At 43.4% G+C, this 20,440-nt stretch overlaps 1 protein-coding gene across 1 annotated transcript in view; it reads right to left on the reverse strand.

Moving 5' to 3' along the window:
• LOC126274804 (uncharacterized) overlaps positions 1–19,150 on the reverse strand; it is a 136,652-nt gene extending 117,502 nt beyond the window's left edge. Inside the window, exons 1-2 of the mRNA XM_049977143.1 lie at positions 19,054–19,150; positions 8,610–8,798 (exon numbers count right to left, since the gene is read on the reverse strand). Of these exons, the coding sequence (XP_049833100.1) occupies positions 8,610–8,798; positions 19,054–19,113 (249 nt within the window). The 5' untranslated portion in view covers positions 19,114–19,150. The remainder of the gene's footprint in view (positions 1–8,609; positions 8,799–19,053) is intronic.
• Positions 19,151–20,440: the final 1,290 nt, after the last annotated feature.

A 20,440-nucleotide genomic window follows, 5' to 3' on the forward strand; every position in this document is an offset into this window, starting at 1 on the left:
CGTGTGTAGTACTCTTGATGCCTATTTCACGTTTGTTGAATGCCGTCTTCATAGTGTTGCAATTTTAATGGCCAGCAGTGTACATACACAGACGGTAAAAAAATCGCGACACTAAAAAATAACTCTTGTAGAGTCATAAAATTTCTGGAATTCATTTGTGTAGGTAACATATTTAAGTGATTAACATTTGCAAGATCACAGATTAACGCAAGCGCGAGATAAGACTTTACAAATGTGTAAACATGGTACGGTAATAAACAGTGTAAACGCCGGAATGTTGAATGCAAGCATGTAAACGCGCATGTTCTGTGTTGTACAGGTGCCGGATGTCAATTTGAGGGATGGACTTCCATGGCTGGGCACTTGGTCGGTCAATACAGGGACGGTTAATGCTGTTTGTGGATGATCCTGCAATGTTCGTTCGACGATGCCCCGTATGTGCTCGTTTGGAAGCAGATCCGGTGATCAAGCTAACACGTCGACACTCTGTAGAGCATGTTGGGTTACAGCAGCGGTTTGTGGACGATCGTTACCCTGTTGGAAAACACCCCCTGGAATATTGTTCGCCGGCCGCGGTGGTCTCGCGGTTGTAGGCGCGCAGTCCGGAACCGTGCGATGCTACGGTCGCAGGTTCGAATCCTGCCTCGGGCATGGATGTGTGTGATGTCCTTAGGTTAGTTAGGTTTAAGTAGTTCTAAGTTCTAGGGGACTGATGACCAAAGCAGTTGAGTCCCATAGTGCTCAGAGCCATTTTTTTTTAAATATTGTTCATGAATTGCATCACAACAAGTCAAATGACCAGACTGACGTACAAATTTACAGTCAGGTTGCGTGGAATAACCAAGAGTGTGCTCCCGCTGCCATACGAGACCACACTCCAGACGATAACTCCAGGTGTAAGTACAGTGTGTCTAGCATGCAGACAGTTCATTTTTAATTTTATTTCATTTTGTTTTTGCAAGCCCTCAACTGGGCTCCTTCTAAATAACACACGACCATCAATGACGCCGAGGCCGAACCATCAGTTTTCATCAGAAAACACAACAGACCTCCAGCCTGCCCGCCAGTGAGCTATCGCTTGACATCACTGAAGTCGCAAACGGCGGTGGTTTGTGGTCAGTGGAATACACGCTACAGGGCATCTGTCTCTGAGCTGTCCTTGAAGTACTCGATTTGTAGCAGATCGTTGTGTCACTGTGGTGCCAACAGCTGCTCAAGTTGCTGCAGCAGCTGCATCACGATGGGCCAGAGCAATACGCCGAACACGATAGGCCTCCCACTTGGTGTTGCCACGTTACCGTCCGGAGCACGGTCTTCTTGGGACCGTACATTCTCGTGACCACCGTTGCGAGCAATCATCTACATCGGATACATTTCTGACAAGTCTTTGCAGAAGGAACATCTAGTTTCTCGTAGCCCTATTACACGAGCTCGTTCAAACTCGGTGAGGCGTTGTTGATAATAGCGTAGGCTATTTGTCGCCTTAAAGACATTCTCGACCAACATCAACTCGCTACGTCCAATCTCAAAGGTGGCTAATACTCACGACCGTTACAGCGTTTATTTAAAGCAAACCTGGTTTGGATCCTCATGCGTGGCGTTACTAGTGTCAGTCTTTTGCGACTGGTACGAAATCTGAACAGACATCATATGTGAGTTGTAGATACATGCCTGTCAACTTCGGTTTAAGTCGCACAGCTACTTCTTTATGTTGCGATTGTTTTCCGTTAGTGTAGTTAAGGCAAACAGTTTTTTGACTGTTTGCCCGACATAAAGTTTATAGGGAACATAATGAAGATCACACTCTTCATTGTTGAGTACTTAATGTCTAATATCACTCCTTGCTAATACTCTCTACACACGGTCGCATTTGCTGTCACTAAGGTGGAAACTGCTCTACAGTTACAGCTAATGATTTGTCAGCCACTAATACTATTTGCTCATTCTATGGAGCTCACCCAATCCTTGTTTGATCGGCTAATTAGGTGCATCTTCTGTTCAGAGCAGTTTAGGAATACGGAACCATTTCATTGCCAACTGGTTGCTATTTCATAGTGATATATAAAAACACTGAACGTCCAAAAAACAAAACATGAGAAATCGAATTTGGGCACTAGACGCTATTTCCTATTGTAAGATTCCACATTGATAAATGCTAGGCTCCGTGTCATGCTGTGTATGCGAAAAGGAGAAAAATTAGGACTTAAGTTTCAGTTTAAAGGGACATCGGTCCAATATTCACTTCTTTTAAGAACAAAGACTAGCTAACGTTTTCATTCAAATTTTATTGTCAGTTTCGGCTGAATTGGGCCATCTGAAAGTGCAATACAGGAGGATACCTGGTAGCAGCATATAGTACCCATAGAAAAGTTAAACCTAGTTTGTTTCTGGTTCTTGTTGTCGCTTTTCGCGCCACGCCTGTCTCTGCGCCCTGAGCGGAGGCCAGTCGTGTCACCCCTTCGGTGGAGTACTACGCCGCAGGCTGGAGTCACTATAGAGACAGATGTAGTGCATCGACAGATTACGATGTACCTGGTACAACTCTTCCGTAAGCTATCCGTTTGCAGAATGTTTGCTAAACTTCATTAACGGTCCTGGATATTGCCTACAATGAAATCTGAAGCTCCAGTTGGTCCTGCATAACTGGATGTTTCATGTCTAGTTTGAGACGCGCTGGCCAATAAATGAACCGTGGAACTCTTATTCAGTAATATGTATTTGATTTTTAAAATAATTATTGTAATTCCATACAATATATGAGGGCAGGCAAATGAAAACGAACCCACGCCACAAACGGACCATGGAATTGTTTGATTCAAAAGTAATCATCACATGCGTTAAGACCCTGGGAAACGAGGTGATGATTCCTGTGTCGCTGAACGCGGCCAGCCGCTGACGGAACAACAACCGCACCCACTGTTGCACTTCCTCGGCTGACTGAAACCGACGTCCAAGCATGTCTTTCTTCGGGCCACCAAAGACGTGAAAACAACACGGTGAAAGATCCGGGCTGTACGGAGATCGCTGCAGTGTTTCCCACCCAAATCGCTGAACTTTAGCCTTCGTCCGATTGGTAGTGTTGGGACGAGCATTATCGTGCAACAAGATGATTTCGCTCGACAGCATTCCGACAGCCCGAGAGCAAACGGCAAGGCCAACAATGTAGACCTCCGACTTCTCCCCACCAAAGAAATCCAAAGCTCTTCAGACAAGTTCCGGTAAGGTGAAAAGGACCTTCTTCCTCCACTGCAAGGGCCCTCTTCTCTTCGGGTTCCTCGAGCATGGAACCACAACCAATACACAATGGTATGAAGACATTTTTCAGATACTGCAACGCACCATAAAGTCAAAACGCCCAGGAATGCTGTGGGACGGAATGATTCTGTTGCACGGTGCTCACGTGGTCTAATTGGTATAAATCACTTCTTACATTGCAATTGTATTTCCAATTTTCAGAGCTGTATTTATGGCATCCAGGATGTTGTAGATTCCTAAGTGAACTCAAGTGTTTGCTCCCCTCAGTTGTAGGTGTCGAAAAATTAGAGCAGTTTATCCAGCTCGTCTTTTCCAAGTAATGAGCCTTTCCTCCAGAAAATTTTTGAACATAGCCCTCTTAAGACGCGTACAAGATGAGGCTGATCAAGGAAGTAGGGCGTTGTTACTTTTGTGGGAAGAGAAAGTAACCGGCGTCCCAGATTTGTATCACCGGTCGAAATTGATTATAAATTATTGGAGCTTACATCAAAAATGAAATGCGTCCTATTAAAAGCAGATAAAATTTCGACATGACAAAATTTCATGACGCACTCCAAAGCACTATGCCAAACAGTAAAATGTCGCGAAACATCGGTTGAGAAAGCCTGATTTAATTGCAAGTTGTGCTTGGCGGTTGAAGCTAAAAACGCACGCCTGCGGCATTCGACGGGAAAGAACGAACGCAGTGACGTATACGAAAGCGTTTAACATTGAAGCATGTGTGAGAACTTCAGAGGAATGTGTAGATACGCGGTACGGTAGAGTGTAGAGAAGATGACCTATTTTTACATAGCTATTTTTACAATGTAAAACAAAACTCTCTGTCGATATATTACGGCGTTAAGTTTGTAACAATAAACAGCAGATCAGTGTGGCATAGAACATTTGTGTCGACTTGAAATTTGTAAAAATTTGCCTTAATGAAGCAGAATTACGTTGAATGTATCCTTCAAACGGCCGAAAACATTCCAACATTCCATGTCGCGATCCATTACTTCGAGAGCTTAAAAATACTGCGTAAAAATAAGCACATAATATTGTTGTTGTTGTCTTCAGTCCTGAGACTGGTTTGATGCAGCTCTCCATGCTACTCTATCCTGTGCAAGCTGCTTCATCTCCCAGTACCTACTGCAACCTACATCCTTCTGAATCTGCTTAGTGTACTCATCTCTCGGTCTCCCTCTACGATTTTTACCCTCCACGCTGCCCTCCAATGCTAAATTTGTGATCCCTTGATGCCTCAAAACATGTCCTACCAACCGATCCCTTCTTCTAGTCAAGTTGTGCTACAAACTTCTCTTCTCCCCAATCCTATTCAATAACTCCTCATTAGTTACGTGATCTATCCACCTTATCTTCAGTATTCTTCTGTAGCACCACATTTCGAAAGCTTCTATTCTCTTCTTGTCCAAACTAGTTATCGTCCATGTTTCACTTCCATACATGGCTACACTCCAAACAAATACTTTCAGAAACGACTTCCTGATCCATAAATCTATATTCGATGTTAACAAATTCCTCTTCTTCAGAAACGCTTTCCTTGCCATTGCCAGTCTACATTTTATATCCTCTCTACTTCGACCATCATCAGTTATTTTACTTCCTAAATAGCAAAACTCCTTTACTACTTGAAGTGTCTCATTTCCTGATCTAATTCCCTCAGCATCACCCGATTTAATTTGACTACATTCCATTATCCTCGTTTTGCTTTTGTTAATGTTCATCTTATATCCTCCTTTCAAGACACTGTCCATTCCGTTCAACTGCTCTTCCAAGTCCTTTGCCGTCTCTGACAGAATTACAATGTCATCGGCGAACCTCAAAGTTTTTACTTCGTCTCCATGAATTTTAATACCTATCCCGAATTTTTCTTTTGTTTCCTTTACTGCTTGCTCAATATACAGATTGAATAACATCGGGGAGAGGCTACAACCCTGTCTCACTCCCTTCCCAACCACTGCTTCCCTTTCATGCCCCTCGACTCTTATGACTGCCATCTGGTTTCTGTACAAATTATAAATAGCCTTTCGCTCCCTGTATTTTACCCCTGCCACCTTTAGAATTTGAAAAAGAGTATTCCAGTCAACATTGTCAAAAGCTTTCTCTAAGTCTACAAATGCTAGAAACGTAGGTTTGCCCTTCCTTAATCTTTCTTCTAAGATAAGTCGTAAGGTCAGTATTGCCTCACGTGTTCCAACATTTCGACGGAATCCAAACTGATCCTCCCCGAGGTCTGCATCTACCAGTTTTTCCATTCGTCTGTAAAGAATTCGCGTTAGTATTTTGCAGCCGTGGCTTATTAAACTGATAGTTCGGTAATTTTCACATCTGTCAGCACCTGCTTTCTTTGGGATTGAATTATTATATTCTTCTTGAAGTCTGAGGGTATTTCGCCTGTCTCATACATCTTGCTCACCAGCTGGTAGAGTTTTGTCAGGGCTGGTTGTCCCAAGGCCGTCAGTAGTTCTAATGGAATGTTGTCTACTCCGGGGGCCTTGTTTCGACTCAGGTCTTTCAGTGCTCTGTCAAACTCTTCACGCAGTATCGTATCTCCCATTTCGTCTTCATCTACATCCTCTTCCATTTCCATAATATTGTCCTCAAGTACATCGCCCTTGTATAAACCTTCTATATACTCCTTCCACCTTTCTGCCTTCCCTTCTTTGCTTAGAACTGGGCTGCCATCTGAGCTCTTGATATTCATACACTTGGTTCTCTTCTCTCCAAAGGTCTCTTTAATTTTCCTGTAGGCAGTATCTATCTTACCCCTAGTGAGATAAGCTTCTACATCCTTACATTTGTCCTCTAGCCATCCCTGTTTAGCCATTTTGCACTTCCTGTCGATCTCATTTTTGAGACGTTTGTATTCCTTTTTGCCTGCTTCATTTACTGCATTTTTATATTTTCTCCTTTCATCAATTAAATTCAATATTTCTTCTGTTACCCAAGGATTTCTAGCAGCCCTCGTCTTAGTACCTACTTTATCCTCTGCTGCCTTCACTACTACATCCCTCAGAGCTACCCATTCTTCTTCTACTGTATTTCTTTCCCCTATTCCTGTCAATTGTTCCCTTATGCTCTCCCTGAAACTCTGTACAACCTCTGGTTCTTTCAGTTTATCCATGTCCCATCTCCTTAATTTCCCACATTTTTGCAGTTTCTTCAGTTTTAATCTACAGGTCATAACCAATAGATTGTGGTCAGAGTCCACATCTGCCCCTGGAAATGTCTTACAACTTAAAACCTGGTTCCTAAATCTCTGTCTTACCATTATATAATCTATCTGATACCTTTTAGTATCTCCAGGGTTCTTCCACGTATACAACCTTCTTTCATGATTCTTAAACCAAGTGTTAGCTATGATGAAGTTGTGCTCTGTGCAAAATTCTACTAGGCGGCTTCCTCTTTCATTTCTTAGCCCCAATCCATATTCACCTACTATGTTTCCTTCTCTCCCTTTTCCTACACTCGAATTCCAGTCACCCATTACTATTAAATTTTCGTCTCCCTTCACTATCTGAATAATTTCTTTTATTTCATCGTACATTTCTTCAATTTCTTCATCATCTGCAGAGCTAGTTGGCATATAAACTTGTACTACTGTAGTAGGTGTGGGCTTCGTATCTATCTTGGCCACAATAATGCGTTCACTATACTGTTTGTAGTAGCTTACCCGCATTCCTATTTTCCTATTCATTATTAAACCTACTCCTGCATTACCCCTATTTGATTTTGTGTTTATAACCCTGTAGTCACCTGACCAGAAGTCTTGTTCCTCCTGCCACCGAACTTCACTAATTCCCACTATATCTAACTTTAACCTATCCATTTCCCTTTTTAAATTTTCTAACCTACCTGCCCGATTAAGGGATCTGACATTCCACGCTCCGATCCGTAGAACGCCAGTTTTCTTTCTCCTGATAACGACATCCTCCTGAGTAGTCCCCGCCCGGAGATCCGAATGGGGGACTATTTTACCTCCGGAATATTTTACCCAAGAGGATGCCATCATCATTTAATCATACAGTAAAGCTGCATGTCCTCGGGAAAAATTACGGCTGTAGTTTCCCCTTGCTTTCAGCCGTTCGCAGTACCAGCACAGCAAGGCCGTTTTGATTAATGTTGCAAGGCCAGATCAGTCAATCATCCAGACTGTTGCCCCTGCAACTACTGAAAAGGCTGCTGCCCCTCTTCAGGAACCACACGTTTGTCTGGCCTCTCAACAGATACCCCTCCGTTGTGGTTGCACCTACGGTACGGCCATCTGTATCGCTGAGGCACGCAAGCCTCCCCACCAACGGCAAGGTCCATGGTTCATGGGGGGGCACATAATATTAAACACTATTATTATTTGCAGTTCAAGTCTGCCGTTAATTTTCTGTCAACAAACTGGGCAGTGCAGATGGCTCTGAGCACTATGGGACTCAACTGCTGTGGTCATTAGTCCCCTAGAACTTAGAACTACTTAAACCTAACTAACCTAAGGACATCACACACATCCATGCCCGAGGCAGGATTCGAACGTGCGACCGTAGCAGTCGCACGGTTCCGGACTGCGCGCCTAGAACCGCGAGACCACGCCGGTGCAGATGCAGGGCGCCTTACAGCGTGGGGCCTGTAGCTTGTGCTACGTGTGATATATTCTCAAACTACGGCAACTCTGGGAGGGCTTTTGTTGTTCTACGTAACAGTGTCGCAGTGAAGCATTCGTGTTGAAGTCTAAATTAGCAGAGCAGTTATCAAGTGAGGCATAGCCATTTACACTTTACAGCAAAGCGATTTCGTCGGTTACTGGCGTGCTGGGAATTTTTGTACGAAACCTACTAAATATTTGCAGGGTGTGGCAGATGGATCATAGCAATTCAAATCGAAAACCTTGCAGCTGTCCCAGAGGAATGTTCTGTCATTCCTAATAGAAATTTTCACCGCATAATCCGTATTATGTAACTTGAACTAAGATTGTGTAAACGCTCGGCAATAAATCTAATAAATATCGGAACATGATGCATGAATCAAATTTAACTGGAAGCATGTTTATCATGATACCTTCGGTAACTTGCAGGACACTTTCATCATACTAAGTGAGATCCTAGCTTTGTTTCATAGCGTTGCCGGCTATGGCCGAGTATGTCTTGGACATCGTAAAAATTTTTGGTTTGGGAATCACCGTAATGGCGCCAACTAACCCATGCAGTGTCTAATCACAATTTGTGCCAACAGGTAACAAACAAACCACTAAAGTATCAGATACCAAGACTTGCGCTAAACCTAAAATTACACTACAATGTTTTTCTGTAATTAATGAGTAGAGAGAATGAAATTAAGGAGAAAACTGCAACTAGAAAGAGACTCACCCCGACTACACCGAACAGGCGGCGAGCGTTGGTGGCACGCCACAATAGGTACGAGGTGAGTCCGGTAGAGATGGCGACGGCCACTAGGAGCGCTGGCGGCCACAGCAGACTCTGCGAGAACAGCTGCCGGTGCGGCAGTACACGCCACGCCCACCAGCCCGCCCACGACGCCTCCAGCACGCCTCCTATCTGCACAAAACACGCGCCCTCAGCGCTCACGAATATGCAGCTATATACATTTCAGGTTAATCTAAGTAGAGGGATTTGACGAAGCATTGTGGATTCTTTCGAGTAAACACATTCCTTGAATTTATTTTCTGATATCTGTAACGTCCACTGTCGATGGTTCTACCATTGTACCGAAACTTGCTAGGAAGCACAGTTACTGGACCATACCGTAGGGTCACAGGGTGTGTACTTACAAGGGAACCTCCCCATCGCACCCCCCTCAGATTTAGTTATAAGTTGGCACAGTGGATAGGCCTTGAAAAACTGAACACAGATCAATCGAGAAAACAGGAAGAAGTTGTGTGAAACTATGAAAAAAATAAGTAAAATATACAAACTGAGTAGTCCATGGGCAACATACGCAATATCAAGGATGATACGAGCTGAGGAAGCGCCGTGGTCCCGTGGTTAGCGTGAGCAGCTGCGGAACGAGAGGTCCCTGGTTAAAGTCGTCCCTCGAGTGAAAAGTTTATTTTCGCAAAGTTATGATCTGTCCGTTCGTTCATTGACGCCTCTTTTCACTGTAATAAGTTAGTGTCTGTGTTTTGCGACCGCAACGCAAAACCGTGCTAGTAGTAGACTAAAGGACGTGCCTCTCCAATGGGAGCCGAAAACATTTGATCGCAAGGTCATAGGTCAACCGATTCCTCCACAGGAAAACTCGTCTGATATATCCTATACGACACTGGTGACGGCATGTCCGTCACATGACAGGAATATGTTGTCGGCCCACCTATCTTGTACACTTGGCGAATGGTTAAAAAGATTCTTCTCCTTGCCCGATTTATGTTTTCTTGTGGATGTGATAATCACTCCCAAAAAAGTGATGAAAACATAAGAGTTTGTCACATAAACTGGAAGAAATTAATGCAATAGCTCCACAGTCGCACATAAAAAAATTAAACTTTTCACTCGAGGGAAGACATGAATCAAGGAACTTTTTTTTTTTTAAATTCTCATTTTTGTTCGGTTTCGTTCGTTGTATCTGCTCTGGGCGGACGTCGAAAGACACCCGTTAAGTTCGTTGTTGACCCATTAACTCAGTTTTCTTTTTATTTTATTACAGAGGGCCTCTGACCGAACACGCTGAGCTACCGTGCTGGCTGGACCTTTCGTTCCACAGCTGTTCGCGATAACCACGGGACCACGGCACTCTTCAGCTAAGTTTGTCCTCGATGTTGCGCATGGACTACTCAGTTCGTATATTTTGCTTATTTTTTCATAGTTCAACAGAACTTCTTCTTGTTTTCTCGATTGATCTGTGTTCAGTTTTTCAAGGCCCATCCACTGTGCCAACTTATAACTAAATCTGAGGGGGGGGGGGGGAGGGGGTGCAATGGGGAGGTTCCCTTGTTAGTAGCATGCTACGACGCCGACATCACATCCGACCTTGCCACCGCTCAGCAGCTCGCCTATTGTGCTTTAAACGCGGTTTTCAATGTGTATACGGTTGTTAACGTGAGAGAGAGTACGTTTCGAAGACTGACCACAGAATTACTGACTGCAGAATTGTGCTACAGATGTCAGTAGATTGAGGCATCCTCCGAGAATGCTTTGAATTGGTTTCGGTGAAGAATAATGGTCTGCAATGCGATCGTGAGATGCAGACTTAATAAGCGATGTAAACAACGAAGAAAGTTAGGAACTAAATTTCAGGTATTTTTTAAGAATATGCGTAAACCTGACACCGAGAACCCATGGGCTAACTTGAACTTGACACCATGGTGCATCCGCGAACTTGCTGCCCCCTACCAGTCGCCTGTGACACATTGTCTGATTTGCTTTATTTCTGTAGTGAATGTTAATTCATCTAGTATCACACGGTCTATGTGTAACAGAGATGTCAGTGTGTGTATGAGCTCCTTGGTAATTTATGAAGACATGTTGAGGGAGTGCCGCGCGGGATTAGCTGAGCGGTCTTGGGCGCTGCAGTCCTGGACTGTCCGGCTGGTCCCGGCGGAGGTTCGAGTCCTCCCTCGGGCATGAGTGTGTGTGTTTGTCCTTAGGATAATTTAGGATAAGTAGTGTGCAAGCTTAGGGACTGATGACCTTAGCAGTTAAGTCCCATAAGATTTCACACACATTTGAACATTTTGTTAAGAGAGCAGTCCTCCTCGAAAATTACAAAAATCCGATTTTTTCTGCTTAAAATGTTATCTGGGATGTTTAATTCATTGCAGTGTTCATCCAAAGTACGTCAGAAAGTCCGTTACCGAGTTACAAGGCGAATTGTGAAAAAGTGTCTACGAAAATCATTCGCATCGGGAAACAATAGTCGATATAGCGGTCAATGTGGTAGCATGTGATTTCAACGACGGCCTAATGGGTGTTATGCAGATTATGAACGTACTCGAAATTGAGATTGGACCAGTCTGTGCCAACTTCTGCATAAAAACGGACGAAAAGCGTATCTTGCGAGCAGAGCAGCGAACAACGGCTGCCAAAATTGCCCGCCGGACTACCATGGCTAGGAAGAAGATGGAGGTGGACTTCCTCTCGGATCTGGAAGGGTTACTGAATGATCCAGGGATCACTGACTGGAGCTATGTTTAATTTAACTACAAAAAATGTAACCCAGTACTTTAAACGCGTTTTCCTCGAAACCGTATTTTTCACTTTCATGGGGAACAGCTTGATAACGGTACTTACGCTTTTGATACAAATTTGATATCGGTATTCTAATTTGAATTCCACGTCAGCGTAAGTAGCTGCTTCGTGATATATTCTAAAGTCGGTTTTCGGTGCACGCTATTCTCCAGTTTTTTTCTTTTCTTCGCGCGAAGAAAATAACTTTTGTTTCAACATGTCATTTTCTTAGAGTTTAATATTTTTCTCTTGTGTATGTATGCCGATGGTAAACATATTTAAAATGGCTTATACAAAATTCTTTTGTTGCAGGTCCAATTGGAGGGCTTCAGCAATTCCCGCCGACCACCAATGTTGCCGTTGCAATAGGGCCTACCACCTGCTGCAGCGGCTACAAAGAGAGTCTAGCGTGAACACACACAAAATTGCACTGAGGTGAAAAAGTCATGGGCTAGAGATACGCACATATACAGACAGCGGTAGATTCGCGTACACGAGGTGTAAAATAGAACTGCATTAGCGGAGCTGTCATTTGTACTCAGGCGACTCATGTGAACGTTAACAGACTTTGAACGCGGAATTGTAGTTGGAGCTAGATGCACCGGACATTCCATTTCGGAAATCATTAGGGAATTCAATATTCCGAGGTTCACAATGTCAAGAGTGTGCCGAGAGTACCAAATTTCAGGCATTGCCTCTCACCACTATAATATCCCTCCCCCAAGTTACTTGCAATAATGTATTAATTCTCTCTTGAATGACTGTGTACTGTACGGGGCGACTGCCAATATTTGTGAAGTTAACTACAGGATTTTTCCTAACAAAAATCCTGAAGGTTCTCTGAAAATTATTACTATTACTATTATTATTATTATTATTATTATTATTATTATTATTCTGTCTCCAGCAATGGAAATTCGCTGGAAGAAGAATTCTTCTGAATCTCGGCGATGTCGATCCCGGGACCCCACAGCTGCTGCCATCGACGATTTAGTACTGATGGTTCTGCACAATCTCAACGAAAAACTGGAGAGGAATGAAAATTGTAGCAGATCCTTAATCGTTGTAGCAAGAATAAATCCACGTCCGGCTATGTCGCTCGTCGCTTGTTTTGATCCGTATTATTATAAATTCGGTGCAGGTTTTTGAAATTATATTCGCCACAGGATGTAAATCGGGCTGGTAAAACTTATAATGTCCAATGTGAAGTGTCAGGTTTTTAAAAGAATGAATTACCTTTTCCTGTTTTGTTGTCATTGATGATAATTGTATTCGACATTTATTCATCAAGATGAGCTCTTTCGAATTACAGTGGTCTTTAATTCTTCCACCTCTTCTATATAGACACCAAACATTTAAGTCACAATTCTGATTGCAATGGCACACTATCCCTTTCATACAACAATATATACCTCTCTCTCTCCCTCTAGGAAGACAACACAAAACAAAAAAAATTAGAAATCGCATCCAAGTCGGCTAACAAAGCTAGAGATACAATGAATAATAGTCTCTTTTTAGCATCACTGCTGCCACTGGCAGACACTATATCGTTGGGTGACAATATTACCGTCGTGGTTATTTGTGTAGTCTGTTTATATCGGACGTAAAATTATCAATTATGCCTTACACTTCAAATCGTATGCGAAGTAAACGTCTTTCACCACCAGTTTATAAGAAAAATAAAAAACATTCCCACCGCGTTGACACTTTTACCACTTTTGCACACGCGTCGTAAGACAGAATACAATGAAATATCAAATACTCTCGACAAAGCTCCGACCGACGGCCTGCTCTTAACGACCGAGAGCTGTGACGTTTTCGTAGAGTTGTCAGTGCTAACAGACAAGTAACACTAAGTGAAATTACCGCAGAAATCAATGCGGGACGCACGACGAACGTTTCCTTTATTACAGAGCTGCGAGATTTGTCGTTAATGGCGTATGGCAGCAGACGACCGACGCGAGTGCCTTTTCTAACAGTATGATACCGCCTGCAGCGGCTCTCTTGCACTCTTTACCGTGTCGGTTGGGCCCTAGACGACGAAACCCTTGGCGTCGTCAAATGAGTTCCGATTTCAGCTAGTAAGAGCTAATGGTAGGGTTCGAGTTCAGCGCAGACTCCACGAAGCCAAGGACAAAAGCTGTCAACAAGGCAATGTGCAAGCTGACGGTCTCTCCATAATGAAGTGGACTGCATTACCATGGAATGGATTCGATCCTCTGGTTCAACTGACCTACTTGCACATCATTTGCAGCCATTCATGGACTTCATGTTCCCAAACAACGGTGGCACTTTTATGGATGACAGTGCTCCATGTCACCAGACCACAATTATCTGGTTTAGCCACCCAGATCCCCCGACATAAATCCCATCGAAAATTCATGTGACGTAATGGGAAAGGCCAGTTCGTGCACAAAATCCTGCATCGACAACGCTTTCAAAATTATGGACGGCTATAGAGGCGACATGGCTTAATATTTCTGCAGGGGACTTCCAACTACTAGTTTAGTCCATGTCACGTCGAGCTGCTGCACTACGCCGAGAAAATTGAGCACCGATACGACATTAGGTGGTATCCCATGACTTTCGTTACCTCAGCGTTTTCCTTGATGACAAAAGTGTAGGGAATAAAATTATATAATCAGATTTAGCCTTATTTTTTATTTGCCTTGAAAAAAAACGCGTTCAAAGAGAACAGCACCCTTAAGAAACCACACATAAGAAAACATCCTTAAGAAAGCACACTCGTTGAAAGAAGCAGAAATAGTGCTAAAAAAAAAAAAAAAGAATGGCGAGGTCGTATGCAATTCGTGTGACAAGGGAATTAGTTAAGCGTCAGCTCTTGAGTGGCATCAAAGATAGATCCATGCTGGAGAGTCATCTCTACTATTTCTTGAGATGGCGTTTGTTGTTGACAGTGCAAAACTTTCGTCTAGTCTATAGCCGACAACTGAGGACTCTTCCTAACGTTGCATTGTATTCGTTATTCGTCCAGCGTCGAATGTTGACCCATCAAGATGTACACACATAAAAAAAAGTTTTGCATCGCCTTGGTTCCGAGAGTTCCGAAACATGTACAGAAAATAGGAATAGAGATCAACATAAACATCATTTCCGCCCTTTTTATTGCTCATGAAAACCACACGTTGCATGTTGTACCACCATACAGCGAAAACTTCAGAGGTGGTGGTCCAGATTGCTGTACACACCTGTACATCTAATATCCTGTAGCACGTGCTCCTGCATTGATGCATGCCTGTATTCGTCGTGGCATACTATCCGTAAGTTCATCAAGGCACTGTTAGTCAAGATTGTCTCACTTCTCAACGGCGATTCGGCGTAGATCCCTCAGAGTGGTTGGTGGGTCACGTCGTCCATAAACAGCCCTTTTCAATCTATCCAAGACATGTTCCATAGGCTTCATGTCTGGATAACATGCTGGCCACTCTAGTCGAGCGATGTCATTATCCTGAAGGAAGTTATTCACAAGATGTGCACGATGGGGGCGTAAATTGTCGTCCATGAAGACGAATGCTTCGCCAATATGCTGCCAATATGGTTGCACTACCGGTCGAAGGATGGAATTCACATATCGAACAGTAGTTACGTCACCTTCCATGACCACCAGCAGCGTACTTTGGCCCCCATAATGCCACCCCAAAATAGCATGGAACCTCCACCTTGATGCGCTCGTTGTACAGATTGTCTAGGGCGTTCAGCCTGACTTGATTGCCTCCAAACACGTCTCCAACGATTGTCTGGTTGAAGGCATTGCGACACTCGTCGGTAAAGAGAACCTGATGCCAATCCTGAGCGGTCCATTCAGCATGTTACTGGAACCATCTGTACAGTACTGCATGGTGTCGTGCTTGCAAAGATACTCGTAGACCTCGCCATGGTGGTCAGGAGTGAAGTTGCGCATCATGCAGCCTATTGCGCACATTTCGAGTCGTAACAGACGTCCTGTGACTGCACGAAAAGCATCATTCAACGTGGTAGCGTTGCTGGCAGGGTTCCTCTGAGCCATAATACGTAGATAGCAGTCATCCGCTGCAGTAGTAGCCCTTGGGCGGCTTGAGCGAGGCATGTCATCAACAATTTCTGTATCTCTGTATCTCCTCCATGTCCGAACAACATCGCTGTGGTTCACTCCGAGACGCCTGGACATTTTCCTTGAGAGCCTTTCCTGGCGCACAGTAACGCGATCGAACCACGGTATTGGCCGTCTAGGTATGGTTGAACTACAGACAACGCGAGCCGTATACCTCCTCCCTGGTGGAATGACTGGAACTGATCCGCTGTCGGATCCCCTCCACCTAATAGGCGCTGCTCATACATGGTTGTTTAGATCTTTCGGCAGCATTAGTAACAACTCTGAACAGTCAAACGGGCTGTGTTTGTGATACAACATCCACAGTCAACGTCTATCTTCAGGAGTTCTGGGAACTGGTGCGATGCAAAACTTTTTTTGGTGTGTGTACATGACGGCAAGAGATCGCGTCATTAGACAAACCTCGTGTATCTTTTGCTACGATTGCCATTTATGCATTATGAAGTTTCAACATTTTGTTAATATAGGAACAGCAACCCTTGTATTTCATGAAGAGTTTATGACAAATCTGTCACAGTCTCATTACACTAGTTTCGAAGCAATTGGCTCATCCTCAAGCCTGACCTACTGAGGCTGCACTGCAATGCCTGATTTTCATGACAATCATCACACAGTGACGATAGATAAATGCCACAATATCCATATAATTACCATACAAGTCAGTGTCAAACACATATTTGATTCTGACTTGTATAGTGAGCATGTATGTATATTGTGACATTTCTCTACCGCCACTGTGTGGGTCAAGTATTGTAAATTTTAGACGGTTGTCATGAGGATCAGTGCAGCCTCTATAGAATCATACTTGAGAATGAAACAGTCGATTCGAAACGAGTAGCCAAAAAAAGTAATCCAACTGTGACATATTTGTAATGAACATTTATCGCGCAGTTGTCCGTTAGATAGCATCCCAGGTATGTTCCGTCGGGTTCAGAGCAGGCGAATTTGGTGGCCAAGACATCAACGGCGTGTCTAGACAGGACCATCGAACTGCAGTAACAAAAACGTGTTTCATCTGTCCAGGTGACACGCTTCCGTTTAGCCTCAGTCTCATCTCGATGGTTCTGTTACTACTCCAATCATAACTGACGTTGTCATTCGGTCAACATGGGAACACGTTCGAGTCGTCTTCCGCATAGCCTCGTTTTGAACAATATGCGCTGAATAATGTGCAATAGAATACTTGTGCCAGACCAGCATTGCACTCCAGGGTCAGATCTCCCAACAGCCAACCAGGGTGCCTTGTCAGAACAATTCACCATTTGTTTATATTAATCAGTGGATTTCCCCATTTGTGGACGGGTTCTTGCTTGAATGATTCACTATTCATCTCTGCTCTACATAAATACTTTCCTTACACGTTAAATACCCAAAACGCCAAAAAGTGGGATGCAGTTTCGCGGTGGGGATTGATGTTTTGGATCATAAGAGAGTTTCTGAATGCGTATCAGATGAATGGCGTGGGTATTGGTGCAAAGTGCTTTGGCACAGGCAAAAGAAATTTCATCCAAAATAATGCGTATGATCTCTATAACCTCAATGCCAACATTTACTAAGGAAAATCACAAAACAGCTGTACGTTTTTAGAAGTTATTTTACTTTGACAACCAGCTTCGGCATTTCAATATGCCACCTTCAGGGCTCATATGCACTTCACGCATAGACATTCAGGTATATCGATATGGGCATCAGTATCTGGGTACCATGAATTCATATTCGAATGCTTCCTTCGAAGACTTGACTACAGCTATAAGTTTTTGTCAAGTCGTTGAATGCGTATTCACGGTATCCAGATACTGATGGCTCCAGTATGCCAGTATCGACACACTTGAATGTCTATACATGAATTCATTTACAAAAAACGTGATTTGAATATGAGTAATTCTGGTACTACTTTAACATGGACTGAACAGTGACACTGCAATCGTAGATACAGTAGTACATGTTAAACAACTGTATTATTCACTCCAGTTGAAAGCATATCATGGATGGAACAAAACCGGCGGATTGTACGTACATTTCTGCATTCTGTGCAGCAGTGACTCTGATTCCTGACGAAAGAATGAATTAAAACAACCGAATAAACCCGTAAGTCTCATTCCAATCTGAAACAAAAGTTTTCTTTGGTCTGTAGCCCAGAGGAATGACTCAGTGTTAGTTACCCACACATATCATAAAAATAGATCTCTCTCTCCTCTCTCTCTCTCTCTTTCTCTCTCTCTCTCTCTCTCTCTCTCTCTCTCTGTGTGTGTGTGTGTGTTCAGAATCTCCTCCCAAACCACTGAATCGACTGCAACCAAACTTGCTGTCAGCAACGATCACTGAGCCGCTTACCTATCACAGTTCAGGAGATATGAAATCATAAATACTGAGATGTATGAAAGACTGCCACACAGTGCATGACGTTTAAATTTGTTACTTTTGTACTACTAACTGTATTCGCAATAAACTTCGCAGTCATTATACACATGCGTCGCGAAGTACACCTGCAAAAGTATATCACGGTACCACACATAGTTCATGAGATATAATGTCATAAACACCGACATGCGTGAAAAATGATGTAGTGTGCATGACCTATAAATGTATTACTCCTTTCTACCAACTCTACTCGCAACGTATTTTGCAGACAGTATCCACATATGCCTTTAATGTGCCAAATATATTAATGAACGACGCAGAGTTCAAGAGATATGACGTCGTAAACACTGAGATACATTAAAAAAATGCCACATCATTCATGAAGTTTTAATGCAGCTATTCTTTACTACTAAGACAATCCCACAGACGAGTCAACTTAAGGAAATCAGCGACACCCGGCAGCGCTTTTGACAGCTTTCAAACACGAAGCGCAAACGGCTGTTAGCGGAAACGATAACCTTCTATAGAGCTCTGAAGATGCGTTGCCATAGAGACGTTTATAAAATCGATTTATCGATACGCAAAACAGATGCGTTCAGCGTACAGAAACTGTCTGGGATCATGTATCTTAATTTGGGTGATCTATTTCCACATTCGTATATTAAGCATATATTTTTTTTGTACGATTGATTCATAGTTTCAAACATATTTTCACTAATATATGGAAAGGAATTTCTTTTTTCAATACTTCCCTGCACAGTTTATTTTTTGATCACTTTCTAACAGCAAATGGGTAAAATGAATACCCGGGCAATTCCAGGTTTGTCAGCTAGTTTGCTATATGACGCTTTACTATACCCAAGAATCTTTCATGTTAACTGTCTCTGGCCGCGAAAACCTATGCAATTATAAAAATTTACCTATTCCGATGTTTTCCACCTAAGGTTGCCAATCAGTGCGCCACATCACTATACAAAAATCTGCTCGCCTATTGACAACGCGCAATGCAGTACAGTATTTCGCAATTTCGATTAAATATGTATTGGCGGGATACAGTTCCTGAGTTTACAATCCTTTCGCAGGTGATGATGATTTGTATTTAATAAATTAATGATTCGTAAGGTTACAGAGTTATTCATTACCTACTTGGTGCCTTACCGGGAGTAGGAAACTGAAGACCAGCAGCAGGTACCTGCAACAGCGTACACAGAACGCCATGGACGCCAAGCGACAACAGCTCACTCGCCTTTATCTTCGATTTTATCTCACACTTCTGTCATAAGATCACATTTGTCACGCCCGTGTGTCTTGAACGAGAAGTGCTTTCAGTGAGCCAATGTGTAAGTACACTCAGGTTCCGAAAAAAAAAAAAACAGAACACCTTAAACGACTAGATATAGGACGTTCATATTCACAGGACATGTGCATTAGTACACAGCATTTGAACCATGTCGATACGCGGATGCGAGGTCAACATCTATATCGCTGTGCAACACTAAATGCCGGTATAATGTGCTAGCGGCTCTCTTTATCGCTGCAAAACAGAAAGTAATGGATCAGTTTGACTTCAACAGACGCGAAGGATGCCTCGCAGACGTATGATCGAACAGTACTGTCAAATCAATGAGTTTGAAACAGGGTGCATTGTTGACCTGAGAGAATGTGATGCATCCACCCAGGGAATTGCTGCTCATGTTGGGGCGAAATATTTCGCCATTGTAACAGGTGTGTGCAGAATGCCTCACAGAAGGCCGTAGAACACACAAACCAACCCCGATAAGATCGGCACCCATCTGAATGGCACTGCAGGACAGATCTGCGTCCTCCTCGGCTCTGGCGCAATAGTGAAACAGTGTAACACATCGTACATTAACAGGGATGACAATCCTTCGTCGTTTATTATGGCATGGGTTACGCGCGCGTCGTCTATTTCTCCGCTTACCTTTGACGAACGTGCAGAAATATACTAGACAGCTATAGTGTATGGAACGACGCCACTGGGGGCGGGAAGGCCATCAGATAGTGTTTTCGGACAAATCCAAGTTCTGTTTGTTTGAAAATGATGGCCACATTTTGCTTCGCCAGAGACAGTGGAGGCGGCATCAGAGTGAGTGCATTCGCACAAGGCATTCAGTGTCAACTCAAGGCCTTATGGTGTGGGATGCTACTGGGTACAACCATCAATTACAGTTAGTGCGTCTCTAGTGCACTGCGACCAGCGTGACCTACGCAAACGACATCATGCTACCTGTAACCATAATCCTCCTACACAACGACCCAGACGCAATTTTTCAGCAAGACACCTTCTTGGTGTCATAGGAAGTCAGCCTTTTGCCCTGGTCCACCGGGTCACCCGACTTTTCGCCAATCGAAAATATGTGGGATGCGGTGAAACGACGGGGGCACCATGTGTTCCAGTGCCAACCACAACAGGTGAACTCTGGAATTTCATGGAGTATTGTTAAGATTTAAATAAAAGACACATAATAGTTGTAACACTTCTGTTCAAAGTACTAATTCGGCTCATAGCAAACATCTGACTGAA

Source organism: Schistocerca gregaria, chromosome 1 (assembly GCF_023897955.1).
Source record: "Schistocerca gregaria isolate iqSchGreg1 chromosome 1, iqSchGreg1.2, whole genome shotgun sequence".
Lineage (NCBI taxonomy): Eukaryota > Metazoa > Arthropoda > Insecta > Orthoptera > Acrididae > Schistocerca > Schistocerca gregaria.